General features: G+C 51.4%; 2 protein-coding genes across 22 annotated transcripts in view; one reads left to right on the top strand and one right to left on the bottom strand.

Moving 5' to 3' along the window:
- Positions 1–66: 66 nt before the first annotated feature.
- Lrrc71 (leucine rich repeat containing 71) lies at positions 67–11,400 on the top strand. Of its 5 annotated transcripts, none has more exons than XM_031374300.1 (16): positions 67–818; positions 3,291–3,440; positions 3,524–3,652; positions 3,769–3,844; positions 3,996–4,073; positions 5,946–6,014; positions 6,183–6,342; positions 6,416–6,499; positions 6,572–6,661; positions 7,398–7,547; positions 7,746–7,839; positions 8,229–8,317; positions 9,235–9,276; positions 9,352–9,466; positions 9,818–9,939; positions 10,144–10,360. In XM_031374300.1, the coding sequence occupies exons 1-16, from the start codon at positions 683–685 to the stop codon at positions 10,252–10,254; spliced, it is 1,695 nt and encodes a 564-aa protein (XP_031230160.1). In that variant the 5' UTR covers positions 67–682; the 3' UTR covers positions 10,255–10,360. The 5 variants fall into 5 exon arrangements, with proteins under 5 accessions (XP_031230160.1, XP_031230159.1, XP_031230158.1 ...); XM_031374299.1 differs by having other exon boundaries at positions 67–842; positions 9,355–9,466; XM_031374298.1 differs by having other exon boundaries at positions 67–842.
- Arhgef11 (Rho guanine nucleotide exchange factor 11) overlaps positions 11,321–16,533 on the bottom strand; it is a 115,044-nt gene continuing 109,831 nt past the window's right edge. For 14 of the 17 annotated variants that reach the window (XM_031374290.1, XM_031374289.1, XM_031374276.1 and 11 more), the window contains 5 exons: positions 16,006–16,362; positions 14,921–15,049; positions 13,922–14,148; positions 13,379–13,568; positions 11,322–12,326 (listed from right to left, as the gene is read on the bottom strand). In XM_031374290.1, coding sequence (XP_031230150.1) covers positions 12,268–12,326; positions 13,379–13,568; positions 13,922–14,148; positions 14,921–15,049; positions 16,006–16,362 — 962 coding nt within the window. In that variant the 3' untranslated portion in view covers positions 11,322–12,267. Of the gene's footprint in view, positions 12,327–13,378; positions 13,569–13,921; positions 14,149–14,920; positions 15,050–16,005; positions 16,363–16,533 lie in introns of all 17 variants that reach the window. The other 3 variants (XM_031374283.1, XM_031374288.1, XM_031374286.1) reach the window with 2 other exon arrangements.

Raw genomic sequence — 16,533 nt, 5'->3', positions numbered from 1 at the left:
AGCCTAGTTTGGAGGTCTGCTCAGACGTAGCGTCTCAGCAGGGAACAGTACCAATGCTGGAAATGTGGTGGTTGGTGCTTGTACATGTGGTGGTTGGTGCTGAATGAGGGGCAAGGCTAGAGAAGCCAAGCAACTCAAAGAGGCTCAGGATGGCGAAATGGTAAAGATGGGACCTCCTACACCAAGTCAGCAGACAAGCCCCAAGTCCTCCAGGAAGCTGAGTAGAGCTGGTAGAGGAGAACTCAGCATAGCCTGAGCCCTTACCACTTGAGCCCTTCACAAGGCACTCTCTCCTACTACCTTCTGGCTCAGTGAGCTGTCGTTGTCCCCTCCGCCCCCCACCAACCTCCTCTGTGAGTACAGAGAGTTCAGACCATTAGGGGCCTACCCGCACTGCCCTAGAATCCACACATCTGTGCCCTAGCCGGATTCTAGGCTGCTTGAACCCTTCTCTGTTTACACAGAACCCCTAGCCACGCCCACTAGCTCTGGCAGGCGCTGAGTCTGGGGCTTCCACGCGCACTCTTTGCCGGTTGCTCTGGCCACAGCCCCACCCATTCAGGCTCGGTTGCCCTAGAGAGGGCAGTCGCAGAGTCGCTTGGCTCAGTGGAGATCCTCAGGGTGAGGCCCAGAGAGTCCTGTTTCATCTTGCCTCTCACTCGAGAGGTCCAAAAGCACCACTATGTCAAGCGAGTCAAGCGGTACAGGGACCTCACCCAGGACACCCCGTCCCGGGGCCCAGAAGTCATCTGGTGCAGTAACCAAGAAGGGGGATCGGGGGGCTAAAGATAAGACAGCAAGCAACCTGCCTCCGGTGGGTGAGGAAGAGTCAAAAAATCCCGGTATGCTGGAGGGGCAGGGTTGGGTTAATTGGACTTGACTTCTTTTCTTTTCTTTTTAAAATTAAAACTGGTCTGCAACTTGCTATTCAGATTAGGCTGGCCCAGAACTCAGAGGTCTACCTATCTCCTCTGAGATCAAATGTGGATCAGCACATCCTCCGGGCTTGGTCTTAAAGAGTACAACAGGCCTGGGGAAGCTGACATGCACCATAAGATGTGATAAGATAGGTCAAAGAAGGCTGGGGCAGTGGAGAGAAGATCCCATGGTGCTCTGGGAAGGTTTAGAAACACAGCTCTATGGATATTCATTTAGACAACAGTTTCTTTTGAGTGTCTGCCCTGTGGCTGTGGTCACAGTTCTGCTTTGGCAAAAAACCATTAAAATGCTGGGCAGTGGTGGCGCATGCCTTTAATCCCAGCACTTGGGAAGCAGAGGCAGATGGATTTCTGAGTTCAAGGCCAGCCTGGTCTACAGAGTGAGTTCCAGGACAGCCAGGGCTACACAAAGACAAAAAACAAAAGCAAAAACATTAAAGTGGATAAACAGGACCATGGGTTTTCATGTTGCAAGGAACTGAACTCAATTTGAACCAATTAAGCATAAAAGGGAATATGTCAGAAGGTATCTTGATACAAATTCGATGCTTTTGTTATTCAAGAGGGCAGGACCTTGTTTTCCCTGGAATGGAAATAAAACACTCCAGGAAAAGATGAGATGCTGAAGGCCTGCCTTTTGCCAGGTGCCATTTCCCTGTCCGTGCTAGTGCCCTGGGGCAGGCAGGGTATGAGGAACTGGAGCAAGAGTACCTTTCATAGGGAAGACCATAGGCCAGGCTTCACTGGGCACAGAAAGACCACATACGATCCCAGCACTTAGGGTGCTGGGGCAGGAGGCGCTAAGTTCCTTATAGGACATGGGCTGTAGACACAGCAAAACTGTGACCCAGGGGAGTATAAGAAAAAAAGAAACTCTGGTTGTGCATGGAGGAGACAGGAAACTGAGAGGGAGTAGCAGAAAGGTGAACGTGACTCTGACTAGTCCAGTCCAGGGATGGTGGTCGTTGGCACAAGAGGGTGTGTTAGGCTCCTGGGAGGTAGAATTTGGTGAAAGATGAGGGGGATGGAGAGGAACCCTGCATGATGGTGTCCCAGCCTAGGATGCTAGCTGGGTGGAGATGGCACTCGTGGGAAGAAAGCTGGGAGGAGGAGCACGAAGGGGTGGGCCCGGAGCGAGGCTCGGCGGTGGGAATGAAGAGTGTCAGGGTGAACAGTTTGGGAACTGCTAGGGCGCTGGGGTGTTCAAACCCAAGACTCTCTAAGATGGGTCAGAACTCTGCCTGAAGAGATGCCAAGCGGAAGGCTCTAGCCAGGATGGCCTGAGCAGCTTTGGCAGATGCAGGGATGGGAACTCAAGTGGCTACTGCACAGGGACCCTGGGTACAGGCAACAAGAAGGTCACAGAGACTTCTATAGTCGCCATTGTATGTCCTGCCAGGGCAGGTGTGGCTGACAGGTGTGTAGATTAGAGGAAACGCCATCTGGTGGCTACTTTCTCAAACTGGGTTGGGGCCATTTAGCATGGGTCTGAGAACAGGAATAAGTTCGAGACAGTCTTGTAGGAATAAAACTATCATGAGAGCTTTGGCATGGGCCCAGGAGGGTGTTTAATAGGCTCTTCAGGTGGTTCCCATTTATGTTAAAGTTTGAGGCGCTCTGCTCTTGAGAGGTGAGTGATGCAAAGAAGGGTGGAGGGGGCATCCAGTCAAGAAAAGTCAGCCTGAGCATGCATCGGCCTCTGCAGGGGCCATCCACCCTCCTTGGGTCTCCTAAGTGTTGAGTAGATTGGGCTAGCTGGTTGACCGTTTCCTGTGAGTTTCCACTGACAGCTGGCCACAGGAGCCAAGTGTCTCTTGCCAGAGAGTTCTCAGGCTTTCTGCGTCATGTGGCCTCTTGGTGATCTGGGGCCAGACTCCCTTATTGCACAGGCTTATTGTAGAAGGCCAGGTACAACTGACAACTGACAACTGACACAACTGGGGACTGTTGTAGAGCTTTGGCAGCGACTCCCCATTTCCAGAAACTCTTCCTGGGCTACCATGGTGAGAACTGAAGAGAGTCCCTTGGGGGTGTCAGACACCAGGTTTGCAATCTTATTGCAGAGCCTCAGGATGGTAGGTGGTGGGTACGACTGATTTAACGGAACTTATCAAGAAGCTCCAAAACCTTTACAAACGCTGGCTAGCAAGTACTACATATATAAAGAAATGTCAAACAGGCCAGCAACCCGGCTAGGTAGGTGTAGGTCCCTTCCTGTGAGCTCTTGCTTTTCCTTCAGCGTTTTCGGCTTTGGTCTTAGCAAAGCAGCTTTCACTTGGGGCTGCTTGAGGGTGGAGGTTACCACTGCGCTGCAGGCGGGGGTGGGGCGCCCACTTTACTGCTGCCCTGCAGAGGAGTACCAGTGCACGGGGGTCCTGGAGACAGACTTCGCTGAGCTCTGCACACGGTCAGGCTACACGGACTTTCCCAAAGTTGTCACCCGGCCACGGGCCCAACAGGGGTCTGTCCCTTCCGCCTCCACGTCCGAAAAACCGGTCCAAGGTGAGCCACAGCCCACTCAACCTGGTCACTGGGCGGGGCACGCTGGAGCCGCAGGCGCTATCACGGTTCTCCCTGTCTTCTAGATGACCAAAGACTGTCGGCATCCTGCAGCCAGAACAGCATGGAGAGCAAGTATGTGTTTTTTCGGCCCACCATTCAAGTGGAGCTGGAGCAGGAGGACAGCAAGGCAGTAAAAGAGATCTACATCCGAGGTGATGATCCGCCCCTGCCGCTCATTACCCCGTAGCATCACCGCCCCCTCCTGGCTCACGCAGGTCATACCAGGCTCCTTCCGGGCCTGAGATGACTTTGGACTTTCTCTCCTCAGGTTGGAAAGTTGAAGATCGGATTCTGGGTATTTTTTCCAAGTGTCTGCCCTCCCTTAGCCAGCTGCAGGCCATCAAGTGAGAGGCATTGTGGGAGGTCATCCTCTGGCTGGCTTGAAAAGAGACAGCATTGGGCTCTCCTGGGGAGGGTGGAGGGTGTGTCTGGGGGACTGTGGGAAGGGGCTTCCTGTGGGACATGGCGTCCAGCTGTTTCTGTTTCTAATTCCAGCTTGTGGAAGGTGGGGCTGACGGATAAGACCCTGACCACTTTCATCGCCCTTTTGCCTCTTTGTTCCTCCACACTCAGGTCAGTTGTGGTCAGCCACCCCCCACCCCCATGCTCCTTAAGTGGCCTGGCTGGAGAGTGTGAGGGGGAAGCAGTTACCTAAGGGGTTAGACCTAAGCTGGCATCTCTGTGGGAATGGGGCTCAGCCCATGTCGGTTGGGTAGTGGGATTACCACCCGGGAAGCCACTGTTTTAGTCCACATGGTATCCATAAAGCCCTTTGAGGTTTCATCCTCTCTTTTTTTCCTCTCTGTAGGAATCACAGGGATTGGGGGGTGGGGTAGAGACAGGTTTAAGGTAACCAACTACAGCATTACAGCCGGGCAGTTGTGGCACACGCCTTTAATCCCAGCACTTGGGGGGCAGAGAAGGAGGATCCCTGAATTTGAGCCCAGTCCAGTCTACAGAGTGAGTTCCAGGACACAGGCACAAGCTAGGGCTACAAAGAGAAACCATGTCTTGTAAAACACACATACACACACACATACACATACACAAGTGTGCATGTGCGCAGGCACACACAGACACATACACAGACATGAAAAAAACCCAAACAACAACAAACCAACCAAACAAACAAAAAGTAGCCAGTTATAGTTTGCTTACAAAGGACAAAGCCAACTTCACTGTCTGCCCCTTCTCAGGTTCCCACGGGACCCTAGGGCCAGTTCTTGCTTCACAAGTAGTACCTCTCAGGGATATACATGTGGGCTTTCTTCCTGTGAATTGGATGGGTGTTCCCCGAGGACAGTGGCTATATCTTTAGGGGTGGGGGAATAGAAGCAAATGAGCTAGCAGAACAAGAACTGTTTGAATTCATTATGTAAGAATAAGCCACAGCAGCCATAAGATGACTTAAAATGAATTGCTTATATTGGGCAAGGCAGCCCAAAAGGCTAAGCAATAGTTATATATACCACTGGAAATATTTGAATAGAGAAAATTCTGCCCATTGATTCTGTTTTCTTAGGACTGTGAGAGAAGTTATTGCCTTATAGCGGATTCTGTGGTGACTTTTTTTTTTCTTCCTGCTGTGTAACAAAGTAAGCAAAGAATGTAGTAGCTTAAACAACCAGGAGAGTGGAGTGTGACAACACACTCATGAGCAAACGTGTGGTGCAGAAGAGGTTGAGGCAGGGGGCTTTGAGGCTAGAGTAAGATCCTGTCTCAAAACCAAACCAATCAGCCAACCAATTATCGTTCCCTTGAGAGGTCTCCTGAGGTCCTCTGAAACAAGAGCAGCTGGGTGCCTCTGGCTCAGGCTTGAGGCTGCAGGAAAGCCCTGCTTGGGACTGTGGCTCTCTCAGCGGAAGCAGGGGCAGGGACTCTGCTCTCAGCTGGCTTATGTGGCTCCGGTGGGCCTTCCCATTACCTAGCTGAGTGTCTGAGAGCATCTAGGATGGAAACCAGTCCTCGTAACTCAGATATGATATCCATTTTGCCATATTCTGTTCATTCAGAGTGTCACTAGTACACACACATGCACAACTTTAATCCCAGGACTGGGAGGCTGAGGCAGGCAGACCTCTGAGCGTGAGGCCAGCCTGGTCTAGGACAGCTAGGGTAACACAGAGAAAACCAAACCAAAACAACAACACCCCTCCCCCAACAAATGTCACTAGTTATAGCTACCACAATAGACAGGATTACCTAGCATGGCCTGGGTACCTAGAAGTAGGGCCCTGTCAAGGCCGTCTTAGAGACTGCTATACCACAGGTCATGCTTCTGGAATTCTAGCCTGGGGAATGGTCATAGATTTATTTCTTATATTGGGGGATATCCTTAAGCTCTGTTTCCCTGGTGCTCCCCAGGTATCCACCCTTCCCTCTATTCCCTCCTACTTGTGTGGCCTCAGTGGTGTTTCCAGGGCCTCAGATCCCTCTCCCTTTCAGGAAGGTGTCTCTTGAGGGGAATCCAATACCGGAGCAGTCCTTTAACAAGCTAATGGGACTGGACAGCACGTGAGTCTCTTTGACTTCACTTTCCCTTCCCAGTTACTTTTAGCCCTTACCTTTCTTTATCCCAGGCACCTCTAATTCTTGCCCCTCCACCTATAGACTAGTTAGAACTCCTCACATCCCCAAGGGGCTCTGAGCCCCAGGAACACTGGTTCTCCCTCTCTGCTCCAGGATCGTTCACTTGTCTCTGAGGAACAACAACATCAACGACCACGGGGCGTATCTCTTGGGCCAGGCACTGTCTACATTGCACAACAGCAACCGGACTCTTGTTTCGCTAAACCTGGCATTCAACCACATCGGGGATGTGGGCGCAGGCCACATCGCGGATGTGCGTGTGGTGGGACGCTGCTGCGCGGGGTCACCAGCTTGTCCTTGGCTTACAAAGTCACTCTGTTCTCCAGGGCCTGAGGCTGAACCGCTCTCTCCTCTGGCTGTCCCTAGCGCACAATCGCATTCAAGACAAGGGAGCACTGAAGCTGGCCGAGGTGGGTTGGCACGCTGGGCGGGGCAGGGGATCTGACGCAGGTGTCTGACGCAGGAAGCTGGCCTTGCCTCAGGTCCTGCGCCCCTTTGAGCTGACCCACAGGGAAGTGGTGGAGCGGCGGCGCCTTCTGCTGGTGAAAGGAACGCAGGAGCGCTCTCGATCGGTGAGGGTTCCAGGACAGTTGCGTTTGTTTTTCAGGTCCGCTGCTTTTCTGCCCAGGACTCTTTAAATTCCCCGAATCCTCTTGCCCTCTAGATTCTCTAGTCCTAGGGTCTGCCAAACCCAACTTGGGACTCTAACTATAGAGCCACTCTAACAATTAGAGTGTAGTTAAGAGAAAAGATGCCATTGAGACCACCTGGCTCAAAATCCTCCTGGCCATATTACCAGTTTCTTTCTGATCTTGAACTCATTGCTTAACCCTGGAGCTGTACTTTCTCAACTAAAGCAGGGTGGCTGTTACTTTCTTCACACAACTGAGATGATTAAATGAGTTACTATAACGCATTTGTTATACTGCCTAGCACTTAGCTCAACAAAATCTGCTGGCTGGGCATGATATGAATCTTGTCAGCCAGGAGGCAGATGAAACACGTGTTCAAGGACAGCCTGAGCTACAGAGTGAGACCCTGGCTCAATAAAAGCAAGGTCTGGAGATACAGAATATGAGAATGGTCACCAAACACATACAAGGCCCCGGGCCTGATCCCCAGTACTGCAATAAATACAAGAATATTTCCCTGTTCTGTGGGAGCCTGGACCTCCCACTCACTCTACCATTTCTAGGCTTTCCTGCCAACAGCAGCTCTGTCCTGAACTGATTGATGGGCAAGGGGGATGGGCAAGGGCAAGGGCAAGGCTCTAGTTAATTCCTCCACACCCTTCATTTGTAAGCACAGCCTTCCTCCTCCCGATATGGGGACTCCAAAGCAGATCGCGAGAAGTCTCAGGCATTGGGGATCAGCAATGCTACTTTGGTGGACAAGCCAGAAAAGATACAGTCACTGAAAGCCCCAAAGAGCCTGGGCAAGAAAAAGGAGAAGGCAGGGGTAGGTGTGTGGTGAAAGGGAGCCTGGGTCTTGAATGGGCGGGGGAGGAGTTTCCAAGGTGTATATACAGGGGTGTAGGAAGAAGGGCAAATGGATGGCCTCTGAGGCCTCTGAAGGTATCTCTCAGGCCAAGTATTCATCTATTTTCCCTCTGGGAGGCAGAATATCCATTATTAAATCTTCTCACATCTGTCATAGGAAGTTGTAAAGAAAGAAGAGAAGCTGGGATCTGGGCAGTCACCCACACAAGGAACCCCTAAGAAAGAAGATGCCACAAAGGCAGGCAAGGGGAGTAAGTGTGAGCACACCTCTATGGGAATCTTCCCCTTCCCCATGTGGAGGAAGGAGGAGCTTTGGGCAGGGTGCAGGAGCCTGGTTTTGGCCTGGCTTTGTCTGCCAGGAGCTGTTCTTTCAAGACTCTCCCTGTTTACAATGAGTGACACACCACTTGGCCTAACACACCGTGGCTCACTACCTTATCTTGTAGGACTAGACCTCCATGGCAGTCCTCAGGAAAGGAACCTATCAGCTGGATGTGAGCTCATTCATTGTAGATGGCTCTATGTTTTCCCCAAATCTCAGAGTTTGGGGAATTTGCCTTACCAGGCCCCTTTCTCTGGGGGAGTTTGGGTGGTGTCAGGGGGTCTGCTCTGTGCATTCTGGCTCCTCTTCCGGTCCCAGAGGTAACCATCCCTGAGCAGAAGATGAGCAAGGGAAAAGCGACGAAGATCGGGGCCAAAGAGAAGCGCAGCATCCTCCTGGAGTCAGAAGTAAGTGGTCCTTAGGAATGTGGTAGCCAGCTCTCACTGCTGAGGCAACCCACACCAGAGTACTAGCTAACCTGCACTTACTGTGGAGGTGACACTCAGAACTCCCCACTTCCCTTCTCATGTGGCAGGTCCCTTTACCTCCTTGTCTAGGGGAAGACCCACTCAGGAGCTGCTGCCCAACTGAGGCCGTGCTCTCTAAGGCCTTCAGCTCACCATCAGCCCTCCTACACTTGGCGTCTGCTCAGGGACAGGTTGCTTTTACCCCTTAGGCATTCCCTAAGGCACTTTCAGTCACCGCACTGCCACATAGGATTCCTCCCTCAGACCCTTTTCTGTTGCTGGGTCTCCCCTTTCAGCATCTTTCCTTAGGAAGGCTTTCTGGGCCACCTGCTTCTTGGCTCCCAGTATTCTCTCCTACATCTGAGTGGCTCTCTCCATGAGGAGACTCCACGACCCTGTCACATGCTCGTGGAATTGAAAGTCTTGCCCTTTAGGAGTTTTTCCTTGGCACCCAAGACAAGTTCTGGCAGAAGAGCAAGTTAAATGGAAGGAGATGGCTTTTTAATTCCCATGCCAGTCTTTGCCTTTGTCTCGAGCAGACTGCTCCTTCTCATCAGGAGCATCAGTTTTCAGACTACTCTCTTTATGGAAAGACTTCCAGATCTTTATAAAAACCTCAGTCCTGTGTGGATTCAAGGCTCCAGAGCCTTTGTACTTGCCATGTTCCTTGCTTGGGCAACCCACCCTCTCTGAGCGTACGCCTTCACTTTTTGCTTCCGGGCTGCCTTTAAGGTCTATACTCTTGTAGTCCTCTGCTCTCAGGGCCCCCTCCACATCACATTCCTGTTTAATTCTCTGGCTCCCCCACACCAAGAAACTTTTTGAGGGTATGGGCTTATTTATCTTTGTTTCTCCAGCACCTAGGACAGAGCCTGAATTATAACCAGCAGTCAAAGCCTGTATGTTGAATGAATGAATGAATGGCCTGTTGACCAGCTCCCCTCTCCTCTGCTGCAATTAGTATTCTGCTTTAGCAGCTAGTTGTTGAAGCTACAGAGATGGTTAACCCTCTCCTGGAGCCGGTGGAACACCGAGATGGGAAGGTTTTCTTGCCTGGGAACAAGATCCTTTTGCACCTCAACCTCCTCCGTATGTTTGCTAGCCTTGCCTATCCTTACCATGGGACTACCTGGGCTCCATCCTGCTCAGGGGCGCCACTCCAGCTCCATGGGATGAACTTGATTCTCCAGTAGTTGAGCATCATGTTGCCAGACCCATGGGGCTGGGGCTGGAGCTGGAGCTGGAGAGGAAGTGCTGGGTCAAGGAGGTGATCCAGGGTAGTAGTGACATGGGTACGATAGCTAGGTGGGGGAGAGGCATCAGCTGGGTAAAGGGAAGTGACGTGGAGGAAGGGTAGGGAGGGCGTCCAGGGCTAGTTCGTCTTGTCTGCTGAGCTTGGAAGCAGTGATGTCAGAGGCCCCTGCCTGTGCTTCCTCTTAGGAAACCAAATCACAGAGGTGGGGCTGGAAGGCTTTCTCACTGCTGTGCAATACCAGGTTCAGGTCTCCAAGTCCAGGACTTCACCCAAGGCCCCCCTGGGTCTGCTGTGGCTGTCCCTGGCAGTAAGTCTGCAGCCCACTTCTGGAAGGTCTCCTTGCCCCGATTCTTTGTTTCAAGGCAGTAACCCATGTTCCCTGCAGTTAGCAATGCTGGGGCCGCCTTCCCCTGTTTAACAGCCCTAAAACTTGCTCAACTGTCCAGGGCATTATTTTCTCCTGGAGACAAATCTTCATTCACTCTGCTAACTTTCTTTTTTTCTCTTTCAGAAAAACTGCTTTGACCCACAGTGTCCAACACACATCATGATTCAGGAACTGATGTTGCCAAGGGACCCAGTGAAGGCCAAGGCCAGGGACGAGGAGGCCACAGCTACCTAGGCCTCCTACAGGCAGCTGCTATCTCCCTGGGAGGTATCTTGGTCCAGTAACACAGTCTCTTGCTGTGCTGTTCTTTGAAAATCATTCCATAACTGTTTGGAACATTTGGGTTCTTGAATCTGTTCATGTTCCCTGGCTAGACAGGGCCAAATGTTGGCCTGAATCACATCATGGCTCCACTGGGGGATGAGCTGAGCTCCTGGCTAGGGCCATTGCTCTGAGAGTCCCAGTAGCATCCCCCAGGCCATCTCTGTCAGCATGCACACAGCCTTAGGATGATGGGGGTCGGTTAGCATAACTGATGGAGCAGGCTTGGAACTAGGACCCCTCCCTCAGCATTCTCTGATGCTTATCTCCATGTGTTTGTCTGGTTCTCAAGAGGCCAGGGCTCTGCTTAAAAAGATGAAGGCACTCTGGAGAGGGTACTGTATCCAATTTGCATAGCAAAGGCTAAACATTAGACATGGCAAGTCAGCAACTAGAAATCCTAGACATCCAGAGTGGGGCTGCCTCTGCTAAGAGTTCTGGAGAGCCCATGCCTACCTACAGGGAATCTCCAACCAAAGTAAAGGAGACATCTCCCTTATCTCTAGCCCCTCTGCTACTACTACCTACCAGAGCTCCAGCACTGGCTGGCAAGTGGCTCCAGGGATCTCTCGGACTGCTCTAAGTCAGTGTGTTAAGCTGCACCATGGCTTCTCTAGTTATGTCCCAGGTCCCCTAAAGCTGGCTTCAGCCCCATACTTGCTCAACTGCCATGGCTACTCATGATTTGTGGGAAGGAGGAATGAGGGCAGTGGGTGACCCTCTTCATTTTTGCATCTGAGAGTAGGTCACAGCAGCTCTGTTCCTCTGTGTGAAGTAACCACAATGTTCTTTTCTGGGCCAGAGTCAGTTGCCCAGCTTTTGTTGAGAAGATCTCCATACCTGCACTTTGGGACAGGTGGAAAGACCTGGTGCAGGATGGTTGTGGCAGGGGTTCTCTTGGCTCCCTCTACCCATTCTTGACCAGTCACAACCGGCAGCCTCACACTCTATCAGGCTAAGAATCATACAACCACAATGGAAGAATATTTAACTTTTCTTTAAAAAAATCTTAACCATGAAAGGAAGAAAATAAGAGTATACATTATTTTAACAGCAAAACAGTCATTTCCATATCTATATTTTATATATTATATATATTTATATATATGTATATATACACCTAGCACAGTGTGTATGTTCATCGTGGGGAGTGGCATGAGGACAGGGTGATGAGCCAACGGTGCTGTGGCCTCTGGGTAAGGAAGGGCCCTGACTTAACTCAGGGACTCCAGCAATCCACTCCACATCTATCCTGGGGGGGTCTGTTTTGAGATCCGTACCTGCTGTATTTGTTTCTATGGGGCTAATGGGGAAGGGCTGGGTAATAAGTTCCCCGCAGGGGCATCTGACACTGAGACGGACTAGGCTTCAGAGGCAGGTGGGCCCTGGAGCTTAACAGCACTGGAGTCTGGGAGCCCTCCCTGCCAGTGGGACATAAACAATCATGGCCCTGAGTAGGGCTGCTGCCTGGCTCTCTGTGACTGGTTGAACATGCCAGGGACAGAAAAAAAGGCTAAGTTATTTACAATGGCAAAGATACACATACAATAGACATATTTATAGGAAACTAAAGGGGCAAAGAGGAAAGCCAGGCATCTAGCTGTCTCGGGGCCTAGGAAGAAGAGGAGGAAAAAAGTGCATTTACACGTAAGCCTCCTCCTTTAACGTACATACCCGAGGGCACTGTGCACATAGCACACCCCACACTGGCTATGTGGGGTGGAGGCCTTCCTGTTGTGGTCAGCATGCTTAGGAGATGGAAGCCATGGAGTCTTGGGCTAACAGGAGGAAGAGACACTAATTGGACTGTCTGGTGGAAACAGACCAGGCAACATGAGGGATTCCCAGGCCCCACAGCATCTTTCAAGGGGAGGCTCGGGCCTCCTAGTGTTGTGCTCTGGCTCAGGCTAGACCCTGGTTGGATGGCTATGGTCCTGGTGATGCAGCTGTGTCTGTGGCACTGTCATCCAGGGGGGTGTCGGAGCCTGTGGGAAGATGGTGAGGGTGAGAAGCTGGCTACATTTGAGATGTTCTCTTTCGTGTCCCTGGCTGACTCTTCAGTACCAGCTGTCTGTGACAAAGCTTTCTCCTCTAGAAACTTTATTAAAATTTTTTTCACTTATATGTAATAGAATGTGTATGAAAGCCAGACAACTTGCTACAGTGCATTCTCTCCTTTCATATGTGAATCCTGGGGCTCAAACTCAGATGGTGAGGCTTGGCGAGTCATCTTGTCAGTCCAAGCCTCGTTTCTTGTGGGACTGCATTTCTTTCCGGGCTCCAAAGCCAAGACAGGTTAGGTGTTTTAGCTTTCTGAATTTGGCCACTGCAGTGGCCTTGTCCTGATAACCCAGGCCTGAGCCACTAAGATCCCGCAGCAGAGGTAAGAAGGCTTTCCTGGGGCATTACTTCCTCAAATCAACATAAACAGAGAGGGTTCTGGGGATTGGAGAGATGGCTTAGTGGTTAAGAATACTTTCTATTCTTCCAGTGAACCCAGGTTCAATTCCCATCACCCACATGGCAGCTCACAACCACCTATAACTCCAGTTTCAGTCCTCTTCTGGCATGCATTACATGTATTTGGTATATAAACTTATATGTAGGCAAGGGGTTCTATATTATTAGTCTCTATTTTGCAGCTTGCCTAAAAAGATCACTTTCTGGAGCTAGAGAGAGTTCAATGGATAGGCAGAACACCTAGAAATAGGAGACAGGAGAACAGCAAGAAACTGGTGGGCCAGCCAGCCTGGCTTATCTAATTGTGAACATAGATCCTGCCCCAACATCCCCCAGCCCCTGGCCTGGAACTACATACCTCAAACTCACAGAAACTCAGCTGCCTCTGTTTCCTGAGTGTTGGGATTAAAGGCATACCACTATGCCTGGCAAATATTTCTCTCTGAAACTGAGGGAATGTGTTCACTCTTATCTCAGACGGAGAGAGTCACGGGAGCATGCCTCACTATCTGCTTATATTTACTCCTGGGTCATAGCATTTCCTCAGGGGGTACACGCAGGGATTGGCTTCACTCACCTTCTTCAGGGCAGGACCCCTGCTCCTGACTGTTTTGGGAGTCTGAGGCCAGGGCTTCCTTGGCTGGAGGAGAGAGGGAGTAGTCTGTCCATCTAGCTGCCTCTGTGTGAAAACTTCCCACAGGTGTGGTTCCACCAGATGACTCTCCTCCAAGGGACTTGAGCAGCTCTCTGTGGGCGAGCTCCATGTCCTAGAAGAGTTGTAGGAGGTGTGTGAGCCCCTGTGCTAAGGCTCAGAAGGTGTGGGAGGGTAGGCAGTGCAGCCTAGGACTCCAGTTGAAGATATATACTTCCTGAGTTGGGGATGCAGCTTAATGGTGAAGTGTTTGTCTAGCATGTGTGAGGTCCTAATCTCAGATATACATATATAGTTTCCCTCTCAGGGAACTACATATCTCGAACTCACAGAAACTCAGCTGCTTCTGTTTCCTGAGTGTTGGGATTAAAGGTACACCAATATGCCTGGCAAATACTTCTCTGTGAAGCTGAGGGAATGTTTGGAAGTAGATGGAAGGCTTCCCTGCCCCAAGGCCAGGCTCCTCACCTTGAGTCTGTGAAGCTTGATGGTGAGCTGTTCAATGGTATGGAAGATCACACTCATATCCCTGAGGACCGGGCTGGAACGCTGACCCCCAGTGATTCCCCTGTGGTGTGGAGGCTCTGTTGGCCACGCAGGGAGGCTGGGACACTGTGAAGGACTTGAGGGTGTCCCAGGAGGCTCAGTGCTGGAGTCCAGAGGTTCTGCTGGCATGCTGACATAGAAACAGTTCCCTGTCCCAATGGTAAGAGAAAGAAGTCAAGAGACAAACAGAGGTGCTTGAGTAACTCTCCCATACCCCCAGAGTCCCCTGTGACAGAAAAGGCCAAGGAGACGTCTACAGACAACCTAGTACACACAGGGCCAGGCTGCCTACCAGACTCCCAGAGGCCCTTTCTCTTTAGATGGCAACTGTTCTCAGTCTGGCCACCGGCCAGGAGAAGATGCTCAGTGATGGAAGGGAAGGAAGGAAGGGGCAGGGTTTGAGGCCCCTCAGGAAAGCAGTAGGCAGCAGTACTTCAAGTACCTCAGTTCTCACCCTACTGATGCATGCCCCACATGTCACCAGCTCCTAGAAACATCACCTGATCAGGGGAGGTCAGAGATAGCCAGATCTAACAGATCCGGCTATCTAACAGATCACTGGAGGCCCCACCATGGAGAAACATGAAGGACCCTGCAAAGCCATGCAAACCTTTTCCCACCACAAGGCTGGGGGAGTGGCTGCTCAGGATGTGGGTCAAGTACACTGGAGTGAGGGCGCTGGCCAGATTTTCTTGCCTTCTTCCTCACCTAAGCACAGGCCGTGTAAGTGAGTGTCCCAGTGAGTGGATTCTTAAAGCTGGAGGTCCAGACCCTCCTGTCTGGGCTAATGTGGCACTACTTCCCTCTCATCTCAGACAGCTCAAGGAACACACACAACTCTGACAGCAAGGGCCCAGTGCTATTCCATCAGACCCCTGCTCCCGCCTGGCCTGGCCTTGGCTCCAAGGAGAAGTTGATTACCCGTAGCCTGTGCTCCGCCTTCCACTTCAGATAGCTCAGATTCTGACTGGCCACTCTCTGGGAGTGCAGGGATAACATTGCTGCCCGCCACCTTGGCTGCACCGACACCACCACCAGGGAGTAGAGAGACTGAGAGACAAGGCAAGGGGAAAAGAGGGAGAAGAAGCATGAAGGGGAGGGAGAAACAAGTGGACATGGCAGGGGAGAACAAGCGTAAAGGAGGGAAAGCACAAAGTGAGTACAAGATCATACATGGCTCTGTCCCCGGAGCTGCAGAGAGCTTTCCACCAAGTCACCTTAGAAGATCAGAAGCAGGTCAGTTCCCAGAAGCCCAGGAGAGGCGGCCTTTGGCCAACAGAACAGGAGGCAGCGTCACAAGGCACTGATAGGGAGTCATTGCCAGATAGTCCTCTCAGCCTCCAGTGGCCCAGGCCTGGCTTCACTCTTCTGGTCATACTCCTCAGGCAAGCCTTCCCACCTTCATAGCTCTCACTGAAGGGTCTGCCGCACCCTCCCCTCAGTCCTACTGGTCTATTCAAACCTGGCTGGAGTGGCCACAGAGCTGCCCACAGTATCTCCTCTCTACCACTCTGTGCACTTGCTCCCAGACCATCCCTATTTCCAAAAGTCTCCCCAGCTTTGCCTTAAGCCCCTCTGTGCTCAGCCACTTTCTGGAGTAATAGACTGTAGGATTTGCACTCATTTTTCCAAGCCTGAGTCTCTTGGGAAGAGTGACACTTTGAGTGACACTTTTTTTTTTCTTTAGATAATCAGTGAAGAATAGCAAAAACCTTGTACTGGGAAGTTGATGTGTGTTTGGTTGAGATAGGAAATGTCCTCTGATACAGAAGGAAAATGAGGTATGACTTGAAATTTGTCTAAGACACACAGACATTAAGTAGCAAGCAAGGACTTTGAACTTTGCTTGTCTGACTTCACATCAATACTATCTTCTCCCAGGTCCCAGTGCCAGTTGGGACCCAGTGCTCACACAGTATCCAGGAGAAAGGTACAACAAGTGTCTGCCCATAACACTCCCCTCCACCCCAGCAAAAGTCTGAGCACAAGGGACACACATATTTTACCTTTTCTTACAACTTTGTAACTTCCTGATGCTTCCGTGCCTGAAGCCTCTTCAGCTGGATTCCTATCCAGCTCAGGAGAGTCCCAGATGCCAGAATTTCTGGTCCTTGGTGGCAGGTGTGCCAGAGAACAGAGAGCAACATCCTCGCCCTCTGGCTGGGTTCCCTCTGGCCTCAGAAGTTGGGTGTTGTCACTTATAGTGGGAGCTTGCCCTGGGGATCCTGGGTCCCAGGGGTGAGAGGTGATGCTGACGACAGAAGGGGTGGGTGTGAGGTCATCCTCAGGCTCACTAGCAGCCTGGGTCTTCCCAGTGTGACCAGGCAGCAGGCTCCACAGGATCAGGTGACGCAAGTTCTCCACTGTGGGAAAGACAAGGCCTCCTCAGGGAAGGCCTGCACAGAGGCTACTGAGGGAAAGCTCAGGGAGATGAGGGGTATCACTGCTCCTGCACCAACACAGTCTGCGCAGTCTAAGGGTGGAGCTGGCGGGAGCCGGCGACTGGCTGGGATTTCTGCATTCAGCTTTCCTCA

Source organism: Mastomys coucha, unplaced genomic scaffold, assembly GCF_008632895.1.
Source record: "Mastomys coucha isolate ucsf_1 unplaced genomic scaffold, UCSF_Mcou_1 pScaffold16, whole genome shotgun sequence".
Classification (NCBI taxonomy): Eukaryota; Metazoa; Chordata; class Mammalia; order Rodentia; family Muridae; genus Mastomys; species Mastomys coucha.
The sequence above is the reverse complement of the archived record's forward strand: the minus strand, read 5'-3'. Positions and strand labels throughout refer to the sequence as shown.

Bases quoted from the DNA above. Each gene is read 5' to 3' on its own strand.
- Lrrc71 (XM_031374298.1), top strand. From the start codon at position 683: ATGTCAAGCGAGTCAAGCGGTACAGGGACCTCACCCAGGACACCCCGT. The intron at 4,074-5,945 runs GTCAGTTGTGGT...TCTCCCTTTCAG, and splicing joins CTTTGTTCCTCCACACTCAG to GAAGGTGTCTCTTGAGGGGA. The intron at 7,548-7,745 runs GTAGGTGTGTGG...CATCTGTCATAG, and splicing joins AGAAAAAGGAGAAGGCAGGG to GAAGTTGTAAAGAAAGAAGA.